The sequence below is a fragment of the Erythranthe guttata genome, chromosome 14 (assembly GCF_056151865.1).
Source record: "Erythranthe guttata isolate IM_541 chromosome 14, IM_541, whole genome shotgun sequence".
In the NCBI taxonomy this organism is placed as follows: Eukaryota; Viridiplantae; Streptophyta; class Magnoliopsida; order Lamiales; family Phrymaceae; genus Erythranthe; species Erythranthe guttata.
Genome location: NC_142546.1, coordinates 264,135 through 290,120, shown reverse-complemented (window position 1 = coordinate 290,120; position 25,986 = coordinate 264,135). Strand labels below are relative to the sequence as shown.

The 25,986-nt window shown below is 34.1% G+C and overlaps 4 protein-coding genes across 17 annotated transcripts; 2 read left to right on the top strand and 2 right to left on the bottom strand.

Moving 5' to 3' along the window:
- Positions 1 to 1,856: 1,856 nt before the first annotated feature.
- On the top strand, positions 1,857 to 10,528 carry LOC105960861 (uncharacterized). Its single transcript, XM_012985082.2, has 12 exons — positions 1,857 to 2,382; positions 2,727 to 2,879; positions 3,069 to 3,470; positions 3,561 to 3,637; positions 3,736 to 4,623; positions 4,756 to 4,821; positions 7,999 to 8,242; positions 8,587 to 8,739; positions 8,848 to 9,255; positions 9,341 to 9,417; positions 9,518 to 10,234; positions 10,328 to 10,528. The coding sequence occupies exons 1-12, from the start codon at positions 2,202 to 2,204 to the stop codon at positions 10,397 to 10,399; spliced, it is 3,438 nt and encodes a 1,145-aa protein (XP_012840536.2). The 5' UTR covers positions 1,857 to 2,201; the 3' UTR covers positions 10,400 to 10,528.
- On the bottom strand, positions 5,145 to 6,548 carry LOC105960888 (transmembrane protein, putative (DUF1218)). The gene is made up of 3 exons (XM_012985103.2): positions 6,315 to 6,548; positions 5,990 to 6,243; positions 5,145 to 5,588 (listed from the first exon to the last, which is right to left on the bottom strand). The coding sequence occupies exons 1-3, from the start codon at positions 6,459 to 6,461 to the stop codon at positions 5,201 to 5,203; spliced, it is 789 nt and encodes a 262-aa protein (XP_012840557.2). The 5' UTR covers positions 6,462 to 6,548; the 3' UTR covers positions 5,145 to 5,200.
- A 904-nt stretch (positions 10,529 to 11,432) lies between the features above and the next one.
- Positions 11,433 to 16,629, top strand: LOC105960839 (uncharacterized). 11 transcript variants are annotated; one of them, XM_088814393.1, is made up of 8 exons: positions 11,504 to 11,802; positions 11,895 to 12,007; positions 12,478 to 12,596; positions 12,681 to 12,739; positions 12,824 to 14,350; positions 14,724 to 14,880; positions 14,964 to 15,611; positions 15,969 to 16,629. In XM_088814393.1, the coding sequence occupies exons 2-7, from the start codon at positions 11,994 to 11,996 to the stop codon at positions 15,569 to 15,571; spliced, it is 2,484 nt and encodes an 827-aa protein (XP_088670519.1). In that variant the 5' UTR covers positions 11,504 to 11,802; positions 11,895 to 11,993; the 3' UTR covers positions 15,572 to 15,611; positions 15,969 to 16,629. The 11 variants fall into 11 exon arrangements, with proteins under 11 accessions (XP_088670520.1, XP_088670521.1, XP_088670519.1 ...); XM_088814397.1 differs by having other exon boundaries at positions 11,509 to 11,802; positions 12,366 to 12,596; XM_088814399.1 differs by having other exon boundaries at positions 11,656 to 11,802; positions 12,371 to 12,596.
- Positions 15,783 to 24,480, bottom strand: MYB111 (myb domain protein 111). Of its 4 annotated transcripts, XM_012985043.2 has the most exons (4): positions 24,010 to 24,290; positions 23,781 to 23,910; positions 22,697 to 23,055; positions 22,181 to 22,597 (listed from the first exon to the last, which is right to left on the bottom strand). In XM_012985043.2, the coding sequence occupies exons 1-4, from the start codon at positions 24,140 to 24,142 to the stop codon at positions 22,338 to 22,340; spliced, it is 882 nt and encodes a 293-aa protein (XP_012840497.2). In that variant the 5' UTR covers positions 24,143 to 24,290; the 3' UTR covers positions 22,181 to 22,337. The 4 variants fall into 4 exon arrangements, with proteins under 4 accessions (XP_012840518.2, XP_088670530.1, XP_012840497.2 ...); XM_012985064.2 differs by lacking the exons at positions 22,181 to 22,597; positions 22,697 to 23,055; positions 23,781 to 23,910; positions 24,010 to 24,290 and adding exons at positions 15,783 to 16,671; positions 17,625 to 17,754; positions 17,829 to 18,058; XM_088814404.1 differs by lacking the exons at positions 22,181 to 22,597; positions 22,697 to 23,055 and adding an exon at positions 16,008 to 16,671.
- Between the last annotated feature and the right edge of the window lie 1,506 nt (positions 24,481 to 25,986).

Here is a 25,986-nt window from a genome sequence, read left to right as displayed (position 1 = left end):
GTACAAAAACACCCTTTCATACAAAATATCAATTATATCAATTTTTTTTAGAAATTACCTATTCAAAAACCAAATAAAAAAAAAAAAAAAACCCTTTGTTGTAAAAAAAAAAAAACCTCCACCATTTCTTCTCCTCTCCAACCCTCACCGCCGCCGCCACCGCCGTCGCCGCCGCCGAACGCCACCGCACGTGCTCGTAACTGCCGCGACAACCCAATTAAACCCTATCTTTTTCATCTTCCTAAATCCTCCAAAACATCTCCAAATTCAAAAAATCAAAACCTCACAAAAATTATAAAATGGAGTTATAAGACAATAATATGGTAGTATATGTGGAAAGAGAAGCCATTAAGGTAAGTATCGATGTCTTTTTTGAGCTTCGAAGTCGATTTTGAAGTTTTTTTTTTTTAAACCCGTCGGCAATTTTCGACACATACAGGTCGATTTTTTGGTCAATTTTCGACACCAACGTGTCGAAAAAAGAAAAAAAAAAAAAAAAAAAAAAAAAAAAAAAAAAAAAACAAATTTCGACACCTACCTGTCGAAAATTCTCCGAATTTTCGACAGGTATGTGTCGAAAAACACTATTGGTAACAAAAAAAAAAAAAAAAAAAAAAATTTTCTTTTTTTTTTTACCAACAGTATTTTTTCGACACATACCTGTCGAAATTTGGAGAATTTTCGACAGGTAGGTGTCGAAATTTGTTTTTTTTTTTTTTTTTTTTTTTTTTTCGACACGTTGGTGTCGAAAATTGACCAAAAAATCGACCTGTATGTGTCGAAAATTGCCGGCGGGTTTCAAAAAAAAAAAACTTCAAAATCGACTTCGAAGCTCAAAAAAGACATCGATACTTACCTTAATGTGTTCTTCTTTCATATATACTACCATATTATTGTCTTATAACTCAATTTTATACGTTTTGTGAGGTTTTAATTTCTTTAGTTTTGAGATTTTTTAGAAGGGTTTGTTGTGAGATTTTTTAGAAGGGTTTGTTGTGAGGAAGATTTTTTAGAAGGGTTTTTTGGGAGGGAGAAGAAGGAGGTGGAGGAGGGAAATGGTTTTTTTGAGTTTTTGATTATTTGGTATTTAAGAAAGAAAAATAATATTTGTAATATTTTTTTGGTTTTAATTTCATTAAGGGTATTAAAGTAATTTACAATTAATTATTTATTTTTTATTTTTTTGGTATTCAAGTAAGCAAAATTTGGGATTTGAAATAGTGATCCCCATTTAATATTACTGGATAAGCCAAATCTTGTCAATAAAAATTTTGCGATTAAATTGTATCCATAATAATATTTTTTATGAAATTTATATCCACTAGGAATTCAATTTTGTTTGACAGTAGCCTTGTTCGTACCATATGATTTATGCATGTTTGAAATAAAATTAAGAAAATAAATTAAAAACAATTATAATTATACTTTTCATGTAATTAGTTTGGTGCGACTAAAATATGATAAGCAACGTTACATGGTAAATAATTTATGTTAATTAAATTTCAAAAATATAGTATCAACAAAAAAAAAAAAAAAACTAAAGCCATGAGTTATAATTAAGCATATGTTTATCAAGGCAATATAATCTTTTAATTTATGGTAAAAATATATTACGCTTAACTCTCTCATTTATTTATTATGGTAATAAAATCTTTTGTTTTATGGTGGGAGTAACGAAATTGTATTTAACTCTTTATTTTATTAAGGCAAGAAAATCCTTGAATACAAATTCCATAAATATTTTTTTATATTATTTAAAAATATAATAGCACAATTAAAATAATTAATTTATATTAAAAAAACATTGGCTGGCGTGGGGTTAGTTAAAACTCATAGCCCATAGGTGAGCTGGATCCACACTCAACACAGCCAAAATTAAAATTGAAAGAAAAAAAGGAAATTTAAAAAATTTACCAAAATCAAGAACAATAAGAGAAACTCCTTCAATGCCTTTAATCCCATATAAAAATTGCAGCAAGTTTATGTTCATCTTCTTCCCTTTTATTCTTCCACCCCGGAAATCCCTATAAGAAAACATGGGAAAAATTCAATCTTGAAAAAACCCCCTTTCATTTTTTCTTTTCAGTTTCTTGAATTTCCGTTGCCCGGCTATAAATTGTTGAAATTAGCATATTTCCTATCTGGGTTGTGTTATTTGTATATAAGTATTCAGTTGTGTTCGGTGAATTTTGAAGGAAAAGATGCATCTTGAAGTGAATCACATGCCTTTTGCCGGTTCGGCTGCTTCTTCATGGAAGTCCGGCGGCGGCGGCGGAGTTGTTTCCGACCAGTTTCCGGCGGGTCTCAGAGTTCTTGTTGTTGATGATGATCCCACTTGTCTCAGAATCTTGGAGAAGATGCTCCGGAATTGCCTATATGAAGGTAACATATGAACACACACACACACACGTGATTGTGTGCCACGTGTTTGATTTTTATTTTGTGGGGGGCTTGTGTTTTTCGTATGTATGGATGCATACAAAATCTTATAGTACAAATTGGCTATTGTATTGTTATTAACTGTAAGAAATTGTATATTGGAGTTTTAAATTTTAATTGTGTGCTATGGGAAGTATACAATTGTTGAAATCTTGTCAATCATAAGCAGAAATTGTAATGTAGTTATGTCTCTTTTTATTGCGTTAGTCGATACTGTCTTGATTTTAATAGTCTCGATTCGATACATAATATTAATCTTCTTCTTTTTTTTTCTTCGATATTTGTAGTTACGAAATGCAGTCGAGCGGAGGTTGCGTTGAAGTTGCTTAGGGACAACAAAGATGGCTTCGATGTTGTTATAAGTGACGTGCATATGCCGGATATGGATGGTTTTAAGCTTCTAGAACACATCGGACTCGAGATGGATTTGCCTGTCATCAGTAAGTATTGTATATCTATCTTCGTAAAACTCAAAAACAAGATTTTTCAATGTCGTTTTCCGATTCTTGTTTTTGTGTACCCTTTTCCTAGAAAAAACGAAAAAAAAGGAATCTTGAAGGTTCTACCGACTGATGTAGTCGAATGAATAATAAATCAATTTTTGGGTTGTTTTTTTGTGATTGGTTTAGTGATGTCGGCGGACGATAGCAAAAGGGTTGTGATGAAAGGTGTGACGCACGGTGCTTGTGACTATCTAATTAAACCGGTTCGGATGGAGGCGTTGAAGAACATATGGCAGCACGTGATTCGCCGAAAGAAGCATGAGTGGGGGGACCACAACGAGAAAGATGTCGAACAATCGGGCAGCGTGGAAGATGGAGAGAGGCAGCAAAAACAACTATCCGAAAATGATGATTATTCTTCTTCGGCTAATGAAGGGAGCTGTAAAAATTCCAAGAAAAGGAAAAACGATGACGAAGAAGGTGGAGAAAGGGATGAAGATTCGTCTTCGTCGAAAAAACAAAGGGTTGTTTGGACAACTGAGCTGCATCAGCAATTTGTGACAGCTGTTAATCAACTCGGAATCGACAGTACGCATCTTTCTCTCCTTTCGTTTTTTTGCCGTATTTCCTTTTTCCGATTTATTGTTTTTTCAAACTCTAAAGCATATATAAATGCAGAGGCTGTCCCAAAGAAAATCCTGGATTTAATGAACGTTCAAGGCCTTACGAGAGAGAATGTGGCAAGCCATCTTCAGGTTCGACAATTTTTTTTAAATTTAAATTATCCTTTTCTTCGAACTGTATAATTCGTGTACTTACATTTTTTTACGCTTCGAACTAATTGATGATGCAGAAGTACCGTCTTTATCTTAGAAGGCTAAGCGGACAGCACCATAACGGAATTGGAAACTCGTTTATGGGTCCCACAGATGCTACGTTTGGACAGTTGACCTCAGTCAACGGCCTGGATCTTCAATCTCTTGCTTCTTCTTCAAGTCAACTCTCGCCACTTGGCAGGTCAACTAATCGGTCCCCTGTTTCTGTACCTTTAAATGATCCAAGAAACATTTTCTCCTTTGAAAGTCCAAATATTAGGTTCGTACACGGTCAACAACAACAACAACACAACGGTGTTAATCGAGGGAATTTACTTCACGGTATACCGACAAATATGAATATGCCGATCCACCCCCACTCAAGCCAAAGCAACTCACTACTTACACAGATGGTTCAACCACCACAACAGAGGAACCAAATTTTCAACGACGGTGTATTTGGGCAGAACGGAATTGACGGTTTTGCCCCTGCGTACACTTCTATTCCCCAGCCCTCTAGTGTAGTAGATTTTTCAAGAAGTCAACGCACGTTTTCAACACCTGTGAATAATAACTTTGGAATTGCTGGTCTTGCCTCGTCTAATAAAGGGATGCTCCCGCAACACGATATTGGATCGGAAATCAATGCCTTTGTTCCTTCTTGTGATGTTTTTAACGATATAAATCAGAATAATAATCGAACGGATGATTGGGGATTCCAAAGTGTTGGACCGACAACTTTTGAAGCTCCTCAGCATTTGAATGTACAAAACGGAGGACTTGTCAATAATTCGAATCTCGTCCAGCAGAATATTCCGTGTGATAGTTTATCGAGAATTAGGGGTGAAAAACTACCGGATATGGGATTTCAGAATAGCCTCTTTTCCGATCAGGACGACGACTTATTGAGCACATATATCAAGAAGGTCAGCTTCTTCTTTATTTATATATAACCTTTTTTTTTTGCAGCATGCATGCATGCATGCATATACTTTATGGTTATAAATGTCTGATTTGTTAAATAACTGTATATTAATTCTTGATTTTTTCAATTACAGAATCATCAAGACGGTTCGTTTGACAACGAGTTTGGCTTCGATGGATACCCATTGGATGATCTTCCAGTATAGCTTACTGTATTTATAAGCTCTTTGTACATAGTTTCTGTCACTTTTTTTTTTCTTTAAAAAAATTAATCCTTCAGGAAGTCGGATCTTTCGTGTTATTTTTATTTTTGCATATATCAGGTGGATCATTCATGATTAAAGACAGAAGAAGAAACGGCACAAGAATGCATAGCTATTATTGGAAACTCCGCTTGCTTTTAGTATTAGGTCGTTGTAGTTCAGTGAAGATCGTGGTTTTTCGTGATTGCCCTTTTTTATTGTTTTGGAATTGTTTTTTTTTTTTTTATCAGCTATCTGTAAAAACCTTGGCTCTTCTCTGATTCAATACAAATAAGCTTCCGGTTTCTTTTTATATCTTCAACAATTCTGTTTTTTTTCATACAAAAGTTGAATGTTTGCCGAAGGTTGTCAAGTAATAGTGCAATGTATTACGTAAGCTCTGATCTTGTCTCTGTAAAGGGTACTCGTTAGGAGCAGCTCTTATCGTAGGCGATCTTTGCGCAGGCGACGCATACATGGCAGATGCCTCCACTATACGGCGCCGTATTGTTTCTTGATCTTGCAAGTGTATTTCTGCGCGTAGTAATGTGATGTATAGGCCCGAAGCAAGGAATACTGTGACTAGCCCCAAAACTCCGGCTGCTGTGAATAAGCCTTGTCGGATTGTTAAGCAATTCGGCTTTGGTTCTGCCCAGTTCTTGAGATGGCCCGATTCCACGCTCAGCCCGATTAGTAGTAGAATCTCTCCCACAGCAAATGACATCCTGTTTTTTTTTTCAAGACAATCAAGAAAATATTAATGACGCTTTTAGTTGCAAATTATTAGTGGATTTTTTTTGAAAATATGATCGGTTTTAAGGGTTCGAGAGACCTAAGACAAATTAACAGAAACGAGGCCGTTTATGAAAAATCTAAGTCTGCGTTTGAATTTGAAATGAATGAATTAGAACTGAGTCAAAATGGGAGGAATTTGAAATCCAACACAACAAGAACCCTGAAAATCGATAATTTTTTTAAGGCCCGTGTTTGTTTTCGGGCTGGGCTTCTGCAATTGTTGCATGAAAAAAACATTACTGTTTTATAGAACATAATAAGATGATGATCATACTTTACTATATATATATATATATATTTTTAAATTAAAGTATTTTGTTAATCCTCGTACCATGTGGAGACGAAGAAAAATCCAGCTTGCCACGCGAGACTCTTGGCAAAAACAGACTCCGGGTCCCACGTAATCTCAATCAACGGCTCCGATTTACTAACAGCAACCAACAAGTAGACATGCTGCACCACCATAGCCATTGCTAGTGCCAAGAATGCAGCAGTTGCTGATAGGAGAGGCAGTTTCCCGCTACCGCTGTACGTGCAGCGAGTTTCTACTTCCTTCCCTCCATCGATCCCGGCCGTCCATTTCACCTTCACATTTATTATCTTATAATCAGATCATAGAATATATTATAATTTAATTATTTAATTTGTATTTGTACCTCCGAGCGCGTGGATTCGGCTATGAGAGAGAGAATGAAGCAGAAAAGGCCTAATAATATGGAAAATATCATGAGAAATGCACCGGCTTTGCTGCCGAGATTACCGCCTTTCGGGGTCGGAGCTAGATCATCATGTGTTACTGCCATTTTCCACACAGTAAAGGTTTTCTATGAGAAAACAAAAAAACTGTTATGAAGTTGAAGATGGATTGAGGAGAAATATTTAATTTGGAACATTAAAAAAACTTTTTTGTATTTTGGGATTTAGAATTGCTTGTAGCAAAGGTTGCTTAAAGGTAAGATATTCCAATATTCCTTGCCACTTATTTATTTATTTATTTATTAGTATTACTTTTAATGAAAATCAAATTTTGCATAACTAACTTATGACATAATTCAAAAGTAGACATGAAAGTTCTGATGAGGAACTGATAATCATGCATGCTGTCTGAACCACCTGGTTTTATAAGAATGGAATTTAAATTAAATTAATTTTTTTGAGGTGCTTTGCATGTTAATTTAATTTACTATTAAAAAGTTTGAACCTCGTTTAAATTTGAACTTATAAGTAGAAGAATACTATTTATTTTGTCTGAATTACGAGAATACCCAACCATATCATGCATTTGTTATTACAAGTATGAATAATATTCCTATTATCCTATATGCTTTGCTATTTGTGCATAATTGATGTGATTGCTAAACAATTAAAAAATGATAAAAAAACAATTATCACGTTTTAATATTGTAAATGAGCAATGTGAACTTATCTTATAGTGTAGCATATATTCCTCAATTTTATTTAGATTAAAAAAAAAATAATAAAAAAAATTAGAGGCATCTTAAAGAATATATAGTGTTTATTTAGCCAAGTTTGAAGCATAAAGAAAGATAATTGTCTATTTGCTCGCGTAATCTACATAGACTCACTTGCTCCAACCGATAAATCATTATTTACAGGACGAAACATCACGCTATTAAGTTGTTTATTTGTTAGCGACGTACTCGTCAGTCGCACAATAAAAAATAAAAACCACAAAAATGTTTTTAGAGCACTACTACGTGAATTAAATTTGAAAAATTAGTTTTAAAATTAACTAATGCTTCAAGATATAATAAACATGTGTTTATCAAGGCAATTAAATATTTTTATTTATGGTAAATATTATATACCTTTAACTCTCTCATTTATTAAGGCAACTGAGTCTTTTTTTCCTCTATGGCAACTAATTTAAATTTTAAACTTTCAATTTTACAAGGCAACAAAATCTTTGAAAATACAAAATTCAAAATTTTTTAATTCAAAATTTTCACCAAAAAATAAAATAAAAAAGGGAATATTCTTGGATAATTTCCCATATATATAATAATACAATTCCATACTTTTAATGTAAATAAAATAATTTCATTAAAAACATAAAATATGTAATTGGCTGCCTCATAAATGGGCCGTTCTATATCAGTTGGCCCATTTTTAAATGAAAAAAGCCCATAAATCAAATCAATAAAGAAAATTAAAATAATAATAATTGAAAAAAAAAAGCATATAAAAGGCTGCAAATTTTGTTTCTGTGTATTCTTCTTTCCTCAAAACACACACACACACACACAAAAACGAAACAAAATTCAATCCCCGCATGTAAATTGCGCCGGAATTAGCTCGGAACATGCGATTTTTTAACATGTTTCCTATCTGGATTGTATTGTTTTTCATACAAGTATTGATTTGTATTTGGTGAATTTTTTTAAGAAAGAAAAAAAGATGCGTATTGAATTGAATCCCAAGCCTTTTGCTTGTTCATCGAAGTCCGGCGGTGAAATTGTTGTTCCCGACCAGTTTCCGGCGGGTCTGAGAGTTCTCGTTGTGGATGACGACCCCACTTGTCTCAGAATCTTGGATAAGATGCTTCGCAGCTGCCTCTATGAAGGTAACATATAAACACACACGTTTGTGTGTGTGCACCACAGTTTATTGTTCATATATAATCTCTTTCGTAGTAATTATATAGTTATTGAAGTTCATTAGATTATATTATTGAAGTTATTGAAGAAAAAAGCTAAATGGTTTACTTACAGATCTTATGAAGAAATTGTAATGTAGTGATGTATTCTGTTTCTGCTACATTGTGTTTGATTCTATACATATATGAAATTTGTCTCTATTGCTAATTTCAAATCCATTGGTCTGGTTGGATGTACTATTTTCAAATTTTCATGTTTTTTTTTGAAGTAAATGATCTTGTGTTTTCCTTTTTTTGGGGGTGATTTTTAGTTACGAAATGCAATCGAGCGGAGATTGCGTTGGAATTACTTAGAGACGACAAAAATAGCTTCGATATTGTTATAAGTGATGTCCACATGCCAGACATGGATGGTTTTAAGCTTCTAGAATGTGTCGGACTCGAGATGGACTTGCCGGTCATCAGTAAGTATCGTAATTCGTATCCACTTAAATAACTTGAAATCGAGATTTTGTAATTTTTCCTTTTTTTTCTTCTTTTCTGATTCTTGTTTTTGGTGAGTGATTGGTTAGTGATGTCGGCGGACGATAGCAAGAAAGTGGTGATGAAAGGTGTGAACCACGGTGCGTGTGACTATCTCATAAAACCCGTTAGCATGGAGGCTTTAAAGAACATATGGCAGCACGTTGTTCATCGGAAGAAGCACGAGTGGGCCCGCAAAAATATCCAACAATCAAGAACCGCCGAAGAAGATGTAGAAGAGCTGCACCAAAAACAACCATCTAATGATGAAGTCGGTTATTATTCCTCCTCTTCGGCTAATAATGAAGGGAGTTTGAGGAGTTCGAATAAAAGAAAAGACGAAGAAGATGAATGTGAAGAAAGGAACTGTAAATCCAAACCGAAGAAGCCACGTGTTATGTGGTCTAAAAAGCTGCACGAGCAATTTATATCAGCTGTTAATCAAATCGGAAGCGACAGTATGCATCTTTTCTGTGTTATGTTTGCCTTTATTTTTTTTTTGTGGCCCAAATATTTTACGTACTTTGTGTGTGTCTTATGCAGAGGCTGTACCTAAGAAAATTCTAGAAGTAATGAATGTTCCGGGACTTACAAGAGAGAATGTTGCGAGCCACCTTCAGGTTCGACAATTTTTATTTTATTTAATTATTTGTGTACTCATTTTGCTATAGACATACCTCTAATATACTTACTTCGAAACACACGAACAAATTCGTGCAGAAGTATCGTCTCTGTCTTAGAAAGATGAGTGGAGAGATCCAAAACGGACTGGGACACTCGTTTGTGAGTTCCACAGACTCCACTTTTGGGCCGTTGACTTTTGCTTCTTCAAGTCAACCCCGACAACAAAGTCTTGCCCCCGTATCTGCCCCCTTAAACATTCATCAGAGAAATATTTTCACCTATGAAAATCCAACGACTAGATTCGTGCAAGGGCAGCAACGTCATTTCAATAGTGATAACGAAGTGAATTTTCTTCGTGGGATTCCGACATATAGGAACTTGACAAATATACCCTTTGGCAACATGAATAACAGAAGGGATTCAAATTCACTACTGACAGAGATGGTTCAAACACAACAAAGGAGCCAAATTTCGAATACCGGAATTGGTAGCAATAATTTCTCGAATCACAGTTTAAGCGCACCGACTTTAGGTGACACAGGAATTGCGACTGTCGACTCTTTCCAGCATAATCTCGAACCAGAAACGAACGCGTCTCGTGGTTTTGTTCCTAGTTTTGATGTTTTTGAAGACCTGAACCAGAATAGAACAGACGAGTGGGACCTACAAATTGTTGAACCGGGATTTCAATCCGTCAACAATTCGAATATCGGGCAGCAGCAGAATATTTTATCTCCGGCCGATAATTTGTTCAGTTTCCAGAATAGCTTATTCACGGAGCATGACGAATTTATGCACACGTATCTCGATCAGGTCCGCTTCTTTTCTTTTATGCATACGTGATTAATTAGATAGATGGGGATAAATGTGTATTAATTTTTCTGATTAAAGATTTATGAATTGCAGAATCAACAAGAGGTAGTATCCGAGAGCGAGTTCGACTTTAACGAATACCAATTGGATAGTCTACCTCTGTAACAAACCTGTTTTGTACATAGTTTCGGTTTCATCTCAAGTTCACCACTTCTGATCATCGGCAGAAACGAAAAAGCACTCGTTTTATCTTATTTTTAATTTATTTAAATTCTTGTTATTGCTCTTGCTGCATATATATGGAAGGAGAAATGGCAACTGAATGCAAAAGTGTGGTGGGAAATATTTTTGGTTGTTTTTTGAGTATTGTAGTTCAGTGAAGAGCTTGGTTTTTGAAAGAGCTTTGGCAAAAGCGGGTCAAAATTGGAGGATCCGAATTCAAACCGAATCTTTTGGTTTGGGCCTATTTTATAATAAACCTTTGGGCTTCGATGTAAAATTGGACACCTGGGCCTATTTATATATAAATTTATTCTTCCATTATTTTGGACCTCATTGAATAATTTTTTTTTTTTTTTGTCTTTTAAAATGTATGTTTAATGATAAATTTAAACAAATAAAAGTGCTGCAAATTCGTCCAAATATTCTATTGTACACATTTTGAGTATAAGTAGTGGTAGAAATTGGAACGTAATTTTCGATTTCCGCCTATTTCAGTCCAAAAATTTTCGATTTCGGAACAACATTTTTCAATATGAATTCCGACTTTTAGTTTTTTGAATTGGAATATATATGTGATTCCGAATTCTGATCTGTTAAGTTACGAAAATAATCACAAAAATGCCGATATTTATGAAATATTAGAATAAATAAAACGAGGAAAAAGCCAAATATTGAGATTTTTCATTTATTTTTTTACATGCTTCTCTCGTGTAAGGCAATAAAGTCCACCCAGGAGATTTTTTCTTTTTTTCGAATTCTTAAAGTTATGAAATAGTAATAAAAAAATTAAAAAAATAAATAAAGTAAAATTTGAAACTTTTTGAGTCAACTGATTCCATATTTAATAGACGCTCCACCTCTTTCAAAAGAATCATACCATACACCGCGACACAGACAATCACTCCCCAGCTCGAGAAGTGGGTCCATCAATTCCTATTTGGAATTTGAAATCCAAAAAACCTCTCTCTAAAGAGACGTTACAAAGTTTTAACCTTTTCTGGAGCAACAATTATTATTTAATTTCACTTTCCAAAACATATTTAATTTCTTTTGAAAGTGAAATATATATATGTAATATATATTTTTTGTCTCTCTTCCATTATTTTTCAAAATCACCAAAAAAATTAAATTAAATAAATAAAAATTCCACTGCCTCCCTCATTTATTGCTTAAACTGTTCTACTCCTGAGCAATCTTCCATGACAGCTCTAACTCTCACTTTCTCTCTCATCAACTTCTTCCATTTTCTCTCTCTAAAAAATCCCCTCAATTCTGAGATAAAGTTTGCATCTTTGCTACAGAGAGAAGCTCAGAATTCTTGATTCCAAGTGGACTACTGTTGTTGTGTGAGTTTTCTTAATTTCACTTTGTTTTTTTTTTACTTTTGTGTTTTATGATGATCCTCGGATTTATCCTAAATTAATTTTCTGTTCGCTAGGGTTTCATACTTGTGATCATAGATGAGTTTGGTTTGATTTGATTTGATTCGGCATTGAAAAAAATTGAATGAAATGAAGTTTGGTGTTGAAAAACGCAGATGAAGTGTTCCAGGTGAGGATTGGGGGAAAAAAATAGTTGAGTTTGAATAATTTATTTTCCTTTTTCTTTTCTTACTATATAAACTTGTAAATGGAAAAAATCCCCTTTTAACATTTAATTCATGTAATCAAACTCCAGCTGTTTTCGTATAATTTTTTCGAGGTCAAACAGCTGGTTTTGAATGACCGAATAATGCGATTTTAGTCATCCGATTCCGGTTCAACCTATCTTCGTGTGTGCTTACCGTACTTCGATTACATCGTCCCTTAAAGAATGCCTGTGATTGTTATACTGATACGATTTATTTAACAGAGAGCACGCACACATTGTAAGTAATTTTCCGGTCTAAGATTTGATTGGAATTTTGCAGTGTAGCTTTCACAATGTGTCGGAGTTAGATCTTTCGTTTCTCGGAGCATTATTCCTCGATGAAAAATTGAGTAGTCAAATTTGAAATTACCTCTTTGTATTTAATTCGTTAGTATGGGGATCGAGAAGCAAGGCTCCAAAGGTGGAAATTATGTCGGTGGCTTACTCCAAATGTTCGATTGGAATGCAAAATCTCGCAAGAAGTTATTTTCGAGCAAATCAGATGTACCAGGTATATCACTAAACTTCATGTGTATGCAGTTTTCTTTTATATATTTTATATAAATAATTACTTTTTTTTTTCTGGTTAATGTAGAGCTAACCAAACAGAAGAAAAGATGTGAGGGAAATTCGCCGATGACCAGGCTTCATATGGTAAGAATTAATAGGAACGAAAAAAACAGAAATTTAATTTTATTTTTTTATAAACCAAAATATTCATTTTAATATTTCTTGAAGGATGTGGATGAAATTGGAGGTGGATCGAGTATTAGAGGAAGTAGCGGTTATAATAGTTGTGCTTCTTCAGTAACCGATGAAGATTTTTATGCCACAAAAGCCCCCGGTGTAGTTGCAAGACTAATGGGATTAGAATCCTTGCCAAAATCGAACATGTCCGAACAATATTCAACTCCACTTTTTGATTCTCAGTCTCTGCAAGAGGCTTATTACCGAAATAAAAGCCGCGAATATTTTCAAGATCAAATTATGCACTCCGGTAATTTGCAGAAAGTACCTCTCAGAAACGATTTGGAGCTGCTAAATTCGAGGAAGATAATCCAACAAAAGCCACTCGAGAAGTTCCAAACCGAAAATTTCCCACCTAAATCAGCTAAATCGATTTCACTCACTCATCACAAACTTCTATCTCCGATTAAAAACACCAACTTTATCCCTTCTAAAGATGCTGCTCAGATAATGGAAGCTGCTGCGAGAATAATTGAGCGAGGTGGGCCGCGCTCGAGTACTAAAACGAAGCTGCCTCTGTTTGGGTCTTCTTCTTCTTCGGTTCCTCTAAAGGTACGAGATTTGAAAGAGAAGGTACAAGCATCCCAAAAGCCGTTAAAGATCTTCGAAGGCGGCTCTCAAAGAAAAGGTGAACAATATATGAATAGAAGCTTGAATGAATCGGTGGATTCGGAAGAATCTTCTGTTTCTAAGAGAAATAAAGGGAAATCGATTTCGCTTGCATTACAAGCAAAGGTGAATGTTCAGAAAAGAGAAGGGCTAAATGTGGATAGAGGGAAATTGCCTTCGAAGGAACCGTGTGAGATAAGTCCGAATCATGTATTTAAAAGTCAACAACAGTCAACGGCTCGGAATAATATGGTGAAGAAACCATCTGTTCAGAATAGTTCGAGTGTGCTCCGACAGAACAATCAGAAGCAGAATTGCATTGTCGAGAGAGGGAAATTGCCTGCGAAGAAAGGTGGCAAAATACTCGGTGGAGAACCTTCTTCTACAAGGAAACGGAATTCCAGTAAAATTTCATGTACGAGTAAAGCTGGTTCAAGAAAGTTGAGCTCGGAGGTTAAGGAAGAAAAAAATGAAGGATTTTCTTTGTCTAGATCGGAAAAGATTACTTCCAAGAAACGGTCTGTAGATGGGAATTACCACTGTGAAAAAAATCAGATAGATGAAAATTCGAAAGACGTTCAATCGAGTGCTATTATGGATAAGGCGAGTTCTTGGGAGCAAAATTGTGGGAAAATGGGAACTGAAGTGATTTCGTTTACTTTCACTTCTCCGATGACAGGTTCCGGAAGGTCAACAGAAGCTGGGGAAAACGGAACAATCTGTAAAAGGTCACAATTGAACTCAAAATTTTCTTACATTGGAAATAGTAATGTGAGGGGAGGTGATGCATTAAGCACTCTTTTAGAGCAGAAACTACAAGAATTGGCTCGTAAGGTAGAGTTTGCTCAAGAGAAATCAGTCGTGCAAGATGGGAATAAAGCCAAAGATGGAATGCACACAGATTATCAGGTAGTTATAATATTATTTCTGCTGTTTTCTTTATGATATATCTTTCGATAAAAGATTATCTGTAGCCTTAATTCGTAAACAAACTTGAAATCTGGTGATGCTCGATCGACGTAACTGGTTGACTATGCAAAATGTTCTGATAAAGATTCCAAAATTTACATTTCTATAATTTTAAGGATAGAATTTGCACATGGGCCAGAGAAAAATCTCCCAGAGTTCTAAAAAAATGCTAAAGAAATCGACAAGAAAGTAAATGTGGGCATTAATATAACTTTGTTATGTGCTGTTTAAAAGCAAAAAAGATAGTAAAATTCGATATATTTTGCTATTATGTGTTTAAAAAGCTAAACATGTAAAAAATTATAATATGCAGGGAGTACTAGAGGAAATGAGCACAAGTGAGAGCAACGCATCTCAAGCCAAAAACTTAATCGACTATCGGCTTCCAAGTCCAATTTCGGTTCTCGAGTATTCCTCTTTCGCAAACAGTTGGAATTCTTCAGAGACTGGAGACTTTAATAGCATAGGAGGTGAAAAAAATTGTGTTTTGCCTTTTTTACTCTTTTTTATCAGAACTGAAAACTGAACTGAGTTTTTTTGCTTTGCATTTCAGGTAACAAGCAGTGTTCATCAATTCAAACACAAGATTTGCTCGATAATAATACGTGCTCCTTAAAGACGTTCCTTAAAGATGCGGATCTGTCAGACTCAGCTTCATCAACTGTCCTAATCTTGTCCGATTCTGGAAATTCCAAAAGGTGGGAACTTGACTATGTGAAGAGAATACTATGCAATATCGAAATCATGTTTAAAGATTACGCTTTGGGAAGAACTCGTGAGATAATAAGCCCTCGTCTTTTCGAGAAACTAGAAAGTTCACAACTTTCTAGAACCAACCAGAGAGTTCTTTTCGACTGTGTGAGCGAATGCTTGGATTTGAGGTTCAGACAGTACGTTAATGGAGGATTGAAATTATATGCCAAGGGTTTATCGGTTGTAAGAAGAAAGGATAGATTAGCTGAAGAAGTGTACAAAGAAATCTCGAGTTGGAGTGCAGTTGGAGATTCGATGATTGATGAACTAGTGGATAAGGATATGAGCAGTCGATATGGAAAATGGCTCGATTTTGATATCGAAGGATTTGAAATCGGGGTTCAGATCGAGTCCCGAATTCTCAATTCCTTGATGGATGAAGTGCTGGATGATATTTTGGTGCTTTAATGCCAGCTTAAAACTGAAATCATTATACTTAACCTCGATTGTAAGTTATTCATTTTAATTGTTTTTAGAGATTCGTTTTCTTTTATGACGCATTTCTCGATTTTTTTTCTCTGTGTTTTTTTCGGATTCGTAATATGTGAAATGATAAATAGGATATATTTTCATGCTCTTGGAAAATAAACGTAAAAGAACATGTCGACAGGTTCCGAGCTAAAACCATAAAAAGCAGAACTGCATTTAACTAAAATATTGTCTAGAATTACATTAATTCCTGAAATGTATGAAGATTGAAGTGACAAATAAATATAAATACGTAGATATTTTATTATGATAAATCTAGTTTCTTCCGTTGTCTTCTCCCGATGAAAACGAAGTGAAAGTTTAACTGTTTATGCAGATAACTTATCATCCCCGATTCTTGATCTTCTTCTCCAAGCTACGACCAAATCAAAATATCTCCATCTTCACTCCACAGATCAATCTGCTCTACACCTCCACAGTTATAATCCCATTGAAGAAAATCATCCGTGAAATTGGAAACAATCGGTGAAAAGTTCGCGTATTCATAGAGGTGGGCCCCACAATCGGTATTTACCAGATTGTTCTCACATTCCATTAATACGTCTTCATCTACCTCCATTGGTCCCTCTATTTCTTCTGTAGGTGCAACCATTAATGCAGCATTAGCCCATTCGTCTGTGAATAATAAATCACCACTAAAGAACGAAACATTCAAATTTTCTTGTTCGTCGTTTCTCTCACTAGGGTCGTCCAGCTGGTGGTCCACCGATAAATTTTCCCCCGGACCTTCGTCGTGCACCACCACCCCCACCTCCACACTCGTGGGACTATTTTCAGTTTTTGTTGACGCAGAATGCGAGTTATTATTACCATGGTTGTATTTTTTCGCATTTTTCCGGCTAATTCGACCGGCTCGTTTCTTGGACGTGTTAGCCATGTTGATCATATCTGATGCAGAGAGTGTGGACTCACCGTTAATGGATCTGAACCTGTAAATACTTCTGCTTAAATGAGAGTTCCAATAATTTTTTATTTCATTGTCTGTTCTTCCTGGTAAATTGCTTGCTATTATGGACCACCTATAAATAAAAGCAATCTCAGTAAAAAAAAAAAAAAATATATATATATATATATTTGATTTATGAAATTCTACTTAATTCGGATTATTTAATTCAATTTATATTCATAACAGTTAAAAAAAATTATGGAGAGACCACAAATAATCAAATAAGAAGATAATATTATTATTTATCTATATAATAAAATATAGTTATTTAATTTAAATAATAGTAGGAGTACTAACCACCTCAAATGTAGTTGAGAAATAAACCATCACTTATTTTGTGAAAAAGAGTGTTCATGGTGAAATAAATTAATTAATTACGTACAGGAGACCTAATATTTACTCGAATATTCAATTTATGTACGACAAGTCAATAGGTTGAAGTAGATATTACATGTCTCTGTCCCTATCTCTAGGTGCAATTCCATTATGGAGTCATTATGACTTCTCACTACTCTATTATCGGACGGATGGGCGTGGCACACATCTCGTAAGTTTTAATAATACCGTTTCGATTTTAAAGGTGATTTTAACTATTTTGGAGTTTGAATTTAGTAAACTCAAAACACGTAATCTGTAGGGTTTTTTAGTTAAGTTTTTAAACTAATTTGAATAAACCAAGATTTGAAGACACGTTGAAAACTGAGAACGGTACGTATGAATCAACGAGTATTATTGTCCACGCCTTTGATGTTTTGAATTAATATTCAATATGTAATTAATTTATGTATAACTTTGTCACGAAACATTCAATCTAAGCTGATTCAAATTGGATCAGAAAGCTACTGTTTGTGTGTTATATCTTGCCAAAATCAGAATAGAAGAGGGTCAAAATTACAATTGAAATCAAGACGGTATTAGTAAAATCAAAACGACATTTAACATTTCAGATTTTCCAAGTCGTCCCCATCAACTATATTTTTCATTACGTACCCATCGTAACTATATTCATGAGTTCGAAAAACTAACCTATTTCCCAAAGTTTTGTGCAATTTGACAATGGTCTCCTCTTCGTCAACAGTGAAGTTCCCTCTCTTCACATCTTCTTTCAAGTAGTTTATCCATCTTAGTCTGCAACTCTTTCCACACCTCAACAAACCTTTCATTTCCCAAAAAAAATTATAAATAATAAATAAAAAATTATTTATGAAAAAAATTAGGGTATATTAATACCTGCATTCTTGGGTAAGGATCTCCAAGAACCATCTCCATTGGCCTTGATGTAGTTGATAAGTTTCTCATCTTCTTCTGCAGTCCATTTCCCTTTCTTTAGTCCCGTTTTTTCGCAACACGGACTTCTCCCCATATCTCTCTCTACATGTATACGCTAAGACAAACTCGATCGACAGACCACTCTTATAATAGACTAGTACTCTAGCTAGGGTTTATATATACATAAATATAAGAGAGAGATATATATATATATGCATGTGAGTTATATGTATGTATGTATGTACGTATGTATGCATGTGGTAATGAGGAAGAACCATTTAAGTTGGTGCAATTGTCTTGTTCAGTAATGGTGTGAAATTATTGCAGTGTGTTAATTACCATCGATCTTCATTAATTATGTGAGATTAATATATATGAATTAAATAAACTAATTATTCTTCATTAATTAGTGAGAGCAACTGACGATAGTACTTTATTATTATATATCACGCCAGTAAATCATGTGGCAATGCAATGTCGTGGATGCATTAGATTTCGCTAGTTTTAGTACGTCAACTGTCAACTGTGAAAAGTGTGTTTATGTGCACAGTGTGCATGTATTTTGGGTGTATATTGTCTCTCTCTCTCTCTCTCTCTCTCTAAAAGTGGATATTTGTAATTTATCTATAGATATTATTAATAACGGAAAATACAATTTTCATCCCTGAAGTTTGTACCGTTTTCACATTTGGTCCCTCATGTTTTAATATTTTAACAATTTTGGTCATTTCCGTCAATTTTCTGTTAGTATTAATTGAATGAAGCATGTTCCCACCACTGCACTAACTAACGGAGTAATGGTAGATTGACGGAAAATACCAAAAATGTTAAACAATTGAAATATGAGAGACCACGTGTGTTTTTTGTGAACATGGAGGTCCAACAGTGGCGGATCCATTATGAAAATTCAGGGTATGCCGGCTGTGGCGAGTTCAAAAATTTAATTTACTGCACAGTGGGGTTAAATTTTCGGGCGTTCAGGGGTAGCGTCCCCGAAAAAAAAAATGAACTTTTTTTTGTTGGATAAATTAGAAGAAGGGGAAAAAAGAATTGAACAAAAATTTAGGATTTTTTTGTATATTTTGAATTTTGAGTGGATAAATAATATATATATATATATATATATATATATATATATATATATATATATATATATATATATATATATATATATATATATATATATATATATATATATATATATATATATATATATATATATATATAATGTGTTTTTGGGGATAGGGGCTAAAAAAATATGATTTTTTTTGTATATTTTGGATTTTAGGTGGACTAAATAGTAATATAGATATAATATAATGTGTTTACTGGAGATGGGGCTCAAAAGAAATTGAGACAAAAAAATAAACAATACTTAATTTTCAACCAAAGAATCGAACTCAAGACCTCATCTAACCACTCGGACAACTTTACCACGAAGACAAACTTCTTTCAATTGTTTCGGGTGGTTCATATTCATACTTGATGCTTCTAAATCCGCCCCTGGGTCCAAATGTGAAATTGCAAACTTCAGGGATGAAAATTGTAATTTTCCCTTATTAATAACTATAAGTAAGATATACTCCGTCACAAGAATGAAAATAAGGGTAAGAGATAGTGATAATATTTTTAAAAGAATAGTCCACAAACTTCTATAGCAAGTGAAATATTAAGTTGAATGAATTTTATTGAAATAATACTTTTTTTGTTGTTAATTGCTAGTTATTAAAAATATTATTTTGTTAGCAAGTGATCCCATCTTCTGGATTATCCTAATCATATTGTAAAGGTTAGGGTGAAAGACACAAAGAGATTGGGGATATGTAAGTTTCTCATGGGAACCAAACCTCGTAAAATCTCGTATTCAAGGGTATTTAAAATCTTGTATTCACGGTTATTCTGTGTAATGTGTGCTAGTGCATGTAATCTAGCTTCTAATCTTCACTGATCTCAAGCATAATTGCACTGTGCGCGGGCGGGGTATGCATTTCATGGTTGTACGAGTTGTCCTCTCGAGAAAACATTAATTAATCTTGTGTAGAATATAGAAGATTATCGTCTACGTATAGAATTAATTTAAATAAATTAAACCAATCGAGCCACATTTTGTTCGATTGTTGATGACTTTTCTGCGAATTTCAATAATACGAAACTAGAAATTTCTTTCAAAAGATCGATAGTTAAATTGAAAGTAATGAATTACTTGATAGTGAAAAAAATCATTTGAATCCAAATGTAAACTTTACATATAATAAGTAGAAAAAGGAATTAAATTAAAGTAGGTCAGATGATGAACAAACATATGCACGTGAGAGGGAAAAGAGTGGGTAAATAGTGCTTCTTATATTCCAACTCCATAATAGTATACATCTTGCCTAGCTATTGCCTGCCTATTAGTCTATATATTGTGTCCGACTGGTCATATTTTTCTGCTTATGGAGCAACAACAAGTTACTCTCAGCAATGCCGGAATTCATTGGGACTCGTAACAAGTAGTCCAGTGTATTGTGGTCCATGCATCCGAACCATTCATATGTATATATGGGCTAGCAGATAGACGACACAAGAAATGGATAACTGTCAACAGAAAAAATAAATGTAGGGTTTGGCAAACTCGAGCTCGATATATAGACAAACAACAGTATAGTTCCAACACATGGAACTGATCTTAGTGTTAATTTCCAAACGGGCTCGGTCCCCTATTGTTCAGTGTCCAGTCTAGAAATCCAAGTAGGTGGCAACTTCAATCAAAAATCCAATGCCAAGCCGCAACCATACAAAACCCAGAAACGATCTCCCACAATATATATCACATTGATTTGACTCACCAACACATGCATGCTCAGTCAACCAGTCAAAAGGGACACTCTCACACTTAGTAAACCACTGTTTTCTCTCACTCAGACACTCAATTACTTAAAAGAAGAAAATTCAGAGATGCGTATAGATAAGTGTTACATTCATCCCTCTTTCTAAGGGTATGCAGTATAAACAGGCACAAAATAATAGTAAGAGACGACAAAGTTGCTCTTAAGTCAAAGTCAGCCATGGACGTCGAAGACTCTATAAAGAGTTGTCGGAAAAAGACAAGTTGATAGCGGAAGTAGCGTTCATAGAGAAGGAAACAAATGAGGAGAGAAAAGCGGCAAAAAATTCAAAACCGAGAAGTATTGTTGAGAGGAGAAAGTTAATTAAGTCTGGACGAGTAGACCTCCACAAATAAACGAAATAATCTGGACAACCAAATTTAAAAAGGTTAACTATGGATTGGACTTTAAGTGTCTTGGTCATTTTGAAGAGTTGGGCCGTCGAAATTTAATTAAGCTTGGGCCCAATAATAAAATTCATTTACTGGCCCAAAACTTTAGAATTTATTTTATATGGAATTGGTGGAAGAGATTAAATTCTGAACGAATCAGCCGATATGTAATATAAACCGGATTCCACTATAAATTGGATTCTACTAATTTTTTGATATGTGACACTCTTAAGTCTTAAATCTTAATAAATCAGGCTGATTATAATTAGGGTTAGAGGGGTTACGGGTTATGTTTTTTTTTTTTTTTTTTTTTTTCAATTATTAGAATCCTGATTATACATATAATTTTTTTTCGGAATACAACGTACGTTGATGTGTTTGTGGGAGCCATCGTGACAATTGCATCTGCTTCTTGTAACATGACCTACAACCAAGTCAAAAATACAGGTCTTTATAGAGAGATGATTGAAACGAAAGGAAACAAGCAGAAATTGGTAACAGTCAATCTTGATTGAGAAACATTATATATTCTTCTCCCGGCGGCGGGGGTGCTCCGGTAGCGGTGGCGGTGCTAAATATTGAAAGGGCATTAGTCTTGATATATGAATAATCAGTGTGCAGATCAACGTACGGATGACATAAAACACGTTTGAATTGGATGTGTCTGAAGATTAAGAAAGGATAGGTTAGCTGAAGAATTAAGTCTACAAAGAAATCTCGAGTTGGTTCGGAGTGTTGTTGGAGATTCGATGATTGATGAAGTACTAGTGAGTAAGGATATATGAGCGGTCGATATGGAAAATGGCTTGATTTTGATATCGATGCATTTGAAAATTGAGTCTCGAATTCTCGATTCTTTGATGGATGGTATTTTGGTGCTTTTAGAGATTCGTTTTCTTTTCACGGTGCATTTCTCGATTTTCTTTTCTCTTTTTCTTTTTTGGGTTCGATGATAGTCTATGAAATGATAAATAGCATATATTTTCTTGCTCTTGGATAACAAACGCAAACTAACATACCTGTCGGAAGGTCCCGATCGAGCAAAAACCATAAGAAGCAGAAGTACTAATTTAACTAAAACGTTGTCCGAAATGTTTGCAGTGACAAATAAATACAAAATACATAGATCGTTTTATTATGATGAGTCCTCTACTTAAAATCTTGTATTCTTTCATTTTGTTTTTCGATGAAAACGAAATGATCAAATCAAGCTACGACCAAATCAACATATCTCCATCTTCATTCCACAGATCAAGTAGTTGCTCTCCACCTCCACAGTTATAATCCCATTGAAGAAAATCATCGGCAAAATTCGAAACAATCGGTGAAAAAGTCGAGCATTCGTAGAGGAGGTGGGCCCCACAATCATTTAGCAGATTGTTCTCACATTCCATTAATATGTCTTCATCTACCTCCACTGGTCCCCTCTTTTCTGCCCTTATTACTTCTTCTGTAGGTGCAACAATTAATGCTGCAGCATTATTATTATTATTATTATTAGTAGTAGTAGTGGTAGTAGTAGTAGCCCATTCCTCTGTGAATAATAATAAATCGTCGCTATAGAACGAACCATTTATACTCTCTCGCCCGTCGTTTCTCTCACTAGGGTCGTCCAGCTGGTGGTCCACGGAGGATACTTTATCCCCTGGACCCTCGTCGTGCACCACCTCCACACTATTGGAAATGTTCTCAGATTCTGTCGATGCAGAAAGCGAGTTACTATTACTATTGCGGTATTTTTTGGCATTCTTTCGGCAAATCCGACCGGTTCGTTTCTTGGCTATGTTGATCATATCTGATGCAGAGAGTGTGGAATCATGACCATTAATTGATCTGAACCTGTATATACTTCTGCTTAAATGAGAATTCCAATAGTTCTTTATCTCATTGTCTGTTCTTCCTGGTAAATTGCTTGCTATTACGGACCACCTATATATCACAATATATATAGTTGACCAACCTCAGTACTAAATTAAATTAGTTACACAAAAACACTATATACGATTATATTTGTCACATAGTACAAAACTACTGAGCTAACAACAATAATAATAATAATGATTAATAATAATAATATTAAAAAATAAAAAATAAAAATAATAGATCTTTTCGTATGCGTATGCTGGCTCCGCCACTAATACGGAGGATGGTAATTAATGAAAGAGTAGGACTAGCCACCTCTAATGTATTTGAGTAATAAACCATCACTCTTTTTTCTTTTTTCTTTCTTTTTTTTTTTTTTCTTTTTGATGTGGAAAAAGAGTAGTTAGTGTTGATAATGAAATTAAATAAATAAATTACGTATAGGAAACATGAGATTTAATTATCACGAATATTGATTTAATGTACGACAAGTCATATAAGGTTATTGGAGTAGATATTAATTAGCAATAAATAAAATTTAGGTGTCCCTATCAATAGGTGTGTAATGACTTTTTACTCTATATATTATCAAATCGTCCCCTTTAGTAGTATGTTATATCCAGCTGGTTGGTGAGACTTGCTACTTCTATCACTTTATTCAATTTTAACTATATCTTTCTTGAGAAAATATAGTTGCTACTGACCAACCAGTCAACCCAAAAAAATTTAGAAAAATATAAAAAATAAAAAATAAAAAATAATAACCATTTTTTTAGTGGAAAATTACTAACCTATTTCCCAAAGATTTGTGCAATTTGACAATGGTCTCCTCTTCATCAAGAGTGAAGTTCCCTCTCTTGACATCTTCTTTCAAGTAGTTTATCCACCTTAGTCTGCAACTCTTTCCACACCTCAACAAACCTTTAATTTCAATTCCCACCAATAAAAATTAATAAATACAAATTATTTAAGAAAATTGTTATTAAAAAAAGAAAGAAAGAAATTAGTGTTTAATTATACCTGCATTCTTGGGTAATGATCTCCATGAACCATCTCCATTGGCCTTGATGTAGTTCACAAGTTTCTCATCTTCTTCTGCAGTCCATCTCCCTTTCTTTAGTCCCGTTTTTTCGCAACACGGACTTCTCCCCATTTCTCGATAATAAGACTCGCCGGAGCAGCAACGCCACCACCACCACCACCACCTTATAGGAGTAGTAAGTAGTCTAGGTTTTATATAAGAAGGATATATGTATAAAATGTAATTAAGAAAAGAGATGTATATATGAGTTGTAATATGTATGCATGTGGGTAAAAATGGGGAAGTACCATATAATATATATATATAAGGTGTTGCAATTGTGTACGTATTGTTCACTAATAATAATGGTCTGATATTATTAATTGTAGTGGCATTTATTCACATCTTTCTGTCTTATCAGTTATTACTTAAGAGGTCAAGTGTGTGTCTTTTATGAATGTAATATATATATATAATATACATACAATTCCTCATTAAATGTCAGCAATTTAGATACTCATTTTTTCAGTTTAAAAATAGCAATGTCGTGGATGCACCAGATTTCACTAGTTTATTTTGCCACGTATCAGCCCTTGCTCCCATGCAGTAACCAGAATCTATAAACCCCTATTAATACTCCATAATCATAATTAAACTATTCTTTAATATTACTATATATATACATATCCACAAATTTTTTTATTTGTTTTTGTTTGAGGCATAAAAGATATATATATATATATATCAATTCCAGTAAGTTTGGTCATATGCATATATCGGTGTGTGTATACTGTATACATATAGTGCGTGTACTTTTATTGACATTTTGTGCGGGTTTATATTTTCCGAGGTGTGGGAAGTGTACACGTGTCTCTTTTGTTTATCTAGTGTGTGTACTTTAGACTATATATCTAAATCAATGTTTTTTTTTTTAAATCCAACGGAACATATAAAATCAAATAGTCAATTCGGTCACCGTTGAAAATCATGTTCAACTGATCAGTTTTTTATAACTTTATTTTATTTCAATATTTATACGCGATTTACATTGTCAATTAAAAAGAAAATATTCATTATAAATTATCATATTATACACCCAGATTTTATTAATTAACCATCCACAGAAGTTGTAAGCAAAAATAAAAAATAATATTATATATTATATTTTAATGTAAAAAAAAAATGTACCTGGTCGGACCCAATTAAACCCGTGACCCAACATTCGGGTTTTGATGGGTTCAATCAAATTACCGACTATATGTTGATGTAATTAACTTAAAGGACAAATAAAATAAAATAAAATAAACAAATTAAATGGGGGTTAGAAAATGTGTCACTTGATCCTACACACAGCAGCAGTATTTAACGTTTTGTGAGTTGTTACATTAATTTGGCCATGCTCCTGTCCATTCGGACAGCAAACAATTATCAATTTAACATAGACATTGATATATATTACATTATTTTATGTACGGAATATGAGTTTCATGGTTGTGTGCAGAACACATTGCAAAGTTGCTGTCCCCATAAAACATTTCTATGTTTCTAGAATATATAGTACCTTACATACTATTGATTTTAAATGTCTATGAAAATCTGTTAATCTAAGTTGTAACAGTTGTCGTGGGAACAGTATGTAGTTACAACTACAATTCTTGTGTCAACACAGTTATAAACTACTGAAAGCGAGTAAACAAACACAAGAATTTAATGTGGTTCAAACACAAATGTGCCTTACATCCACGTGAACCTGCAAACACGATTTCACTAGTTCAGATTTACAGTGTACATTAATAGGACTTATTAAAATAATTAAGACTCCCTCTTTAATTATTTATGCCGTTTTTGTACACAACTTGAACTCCATGTCTCTTCCAACAGCAGCTCCACACCGCGTGCCTCGAACTCCTTTCAGACGCGGTTGATCTCCCTTGAGATCTATACAGCAGATCTGTATATATTGGCACACACAGCGA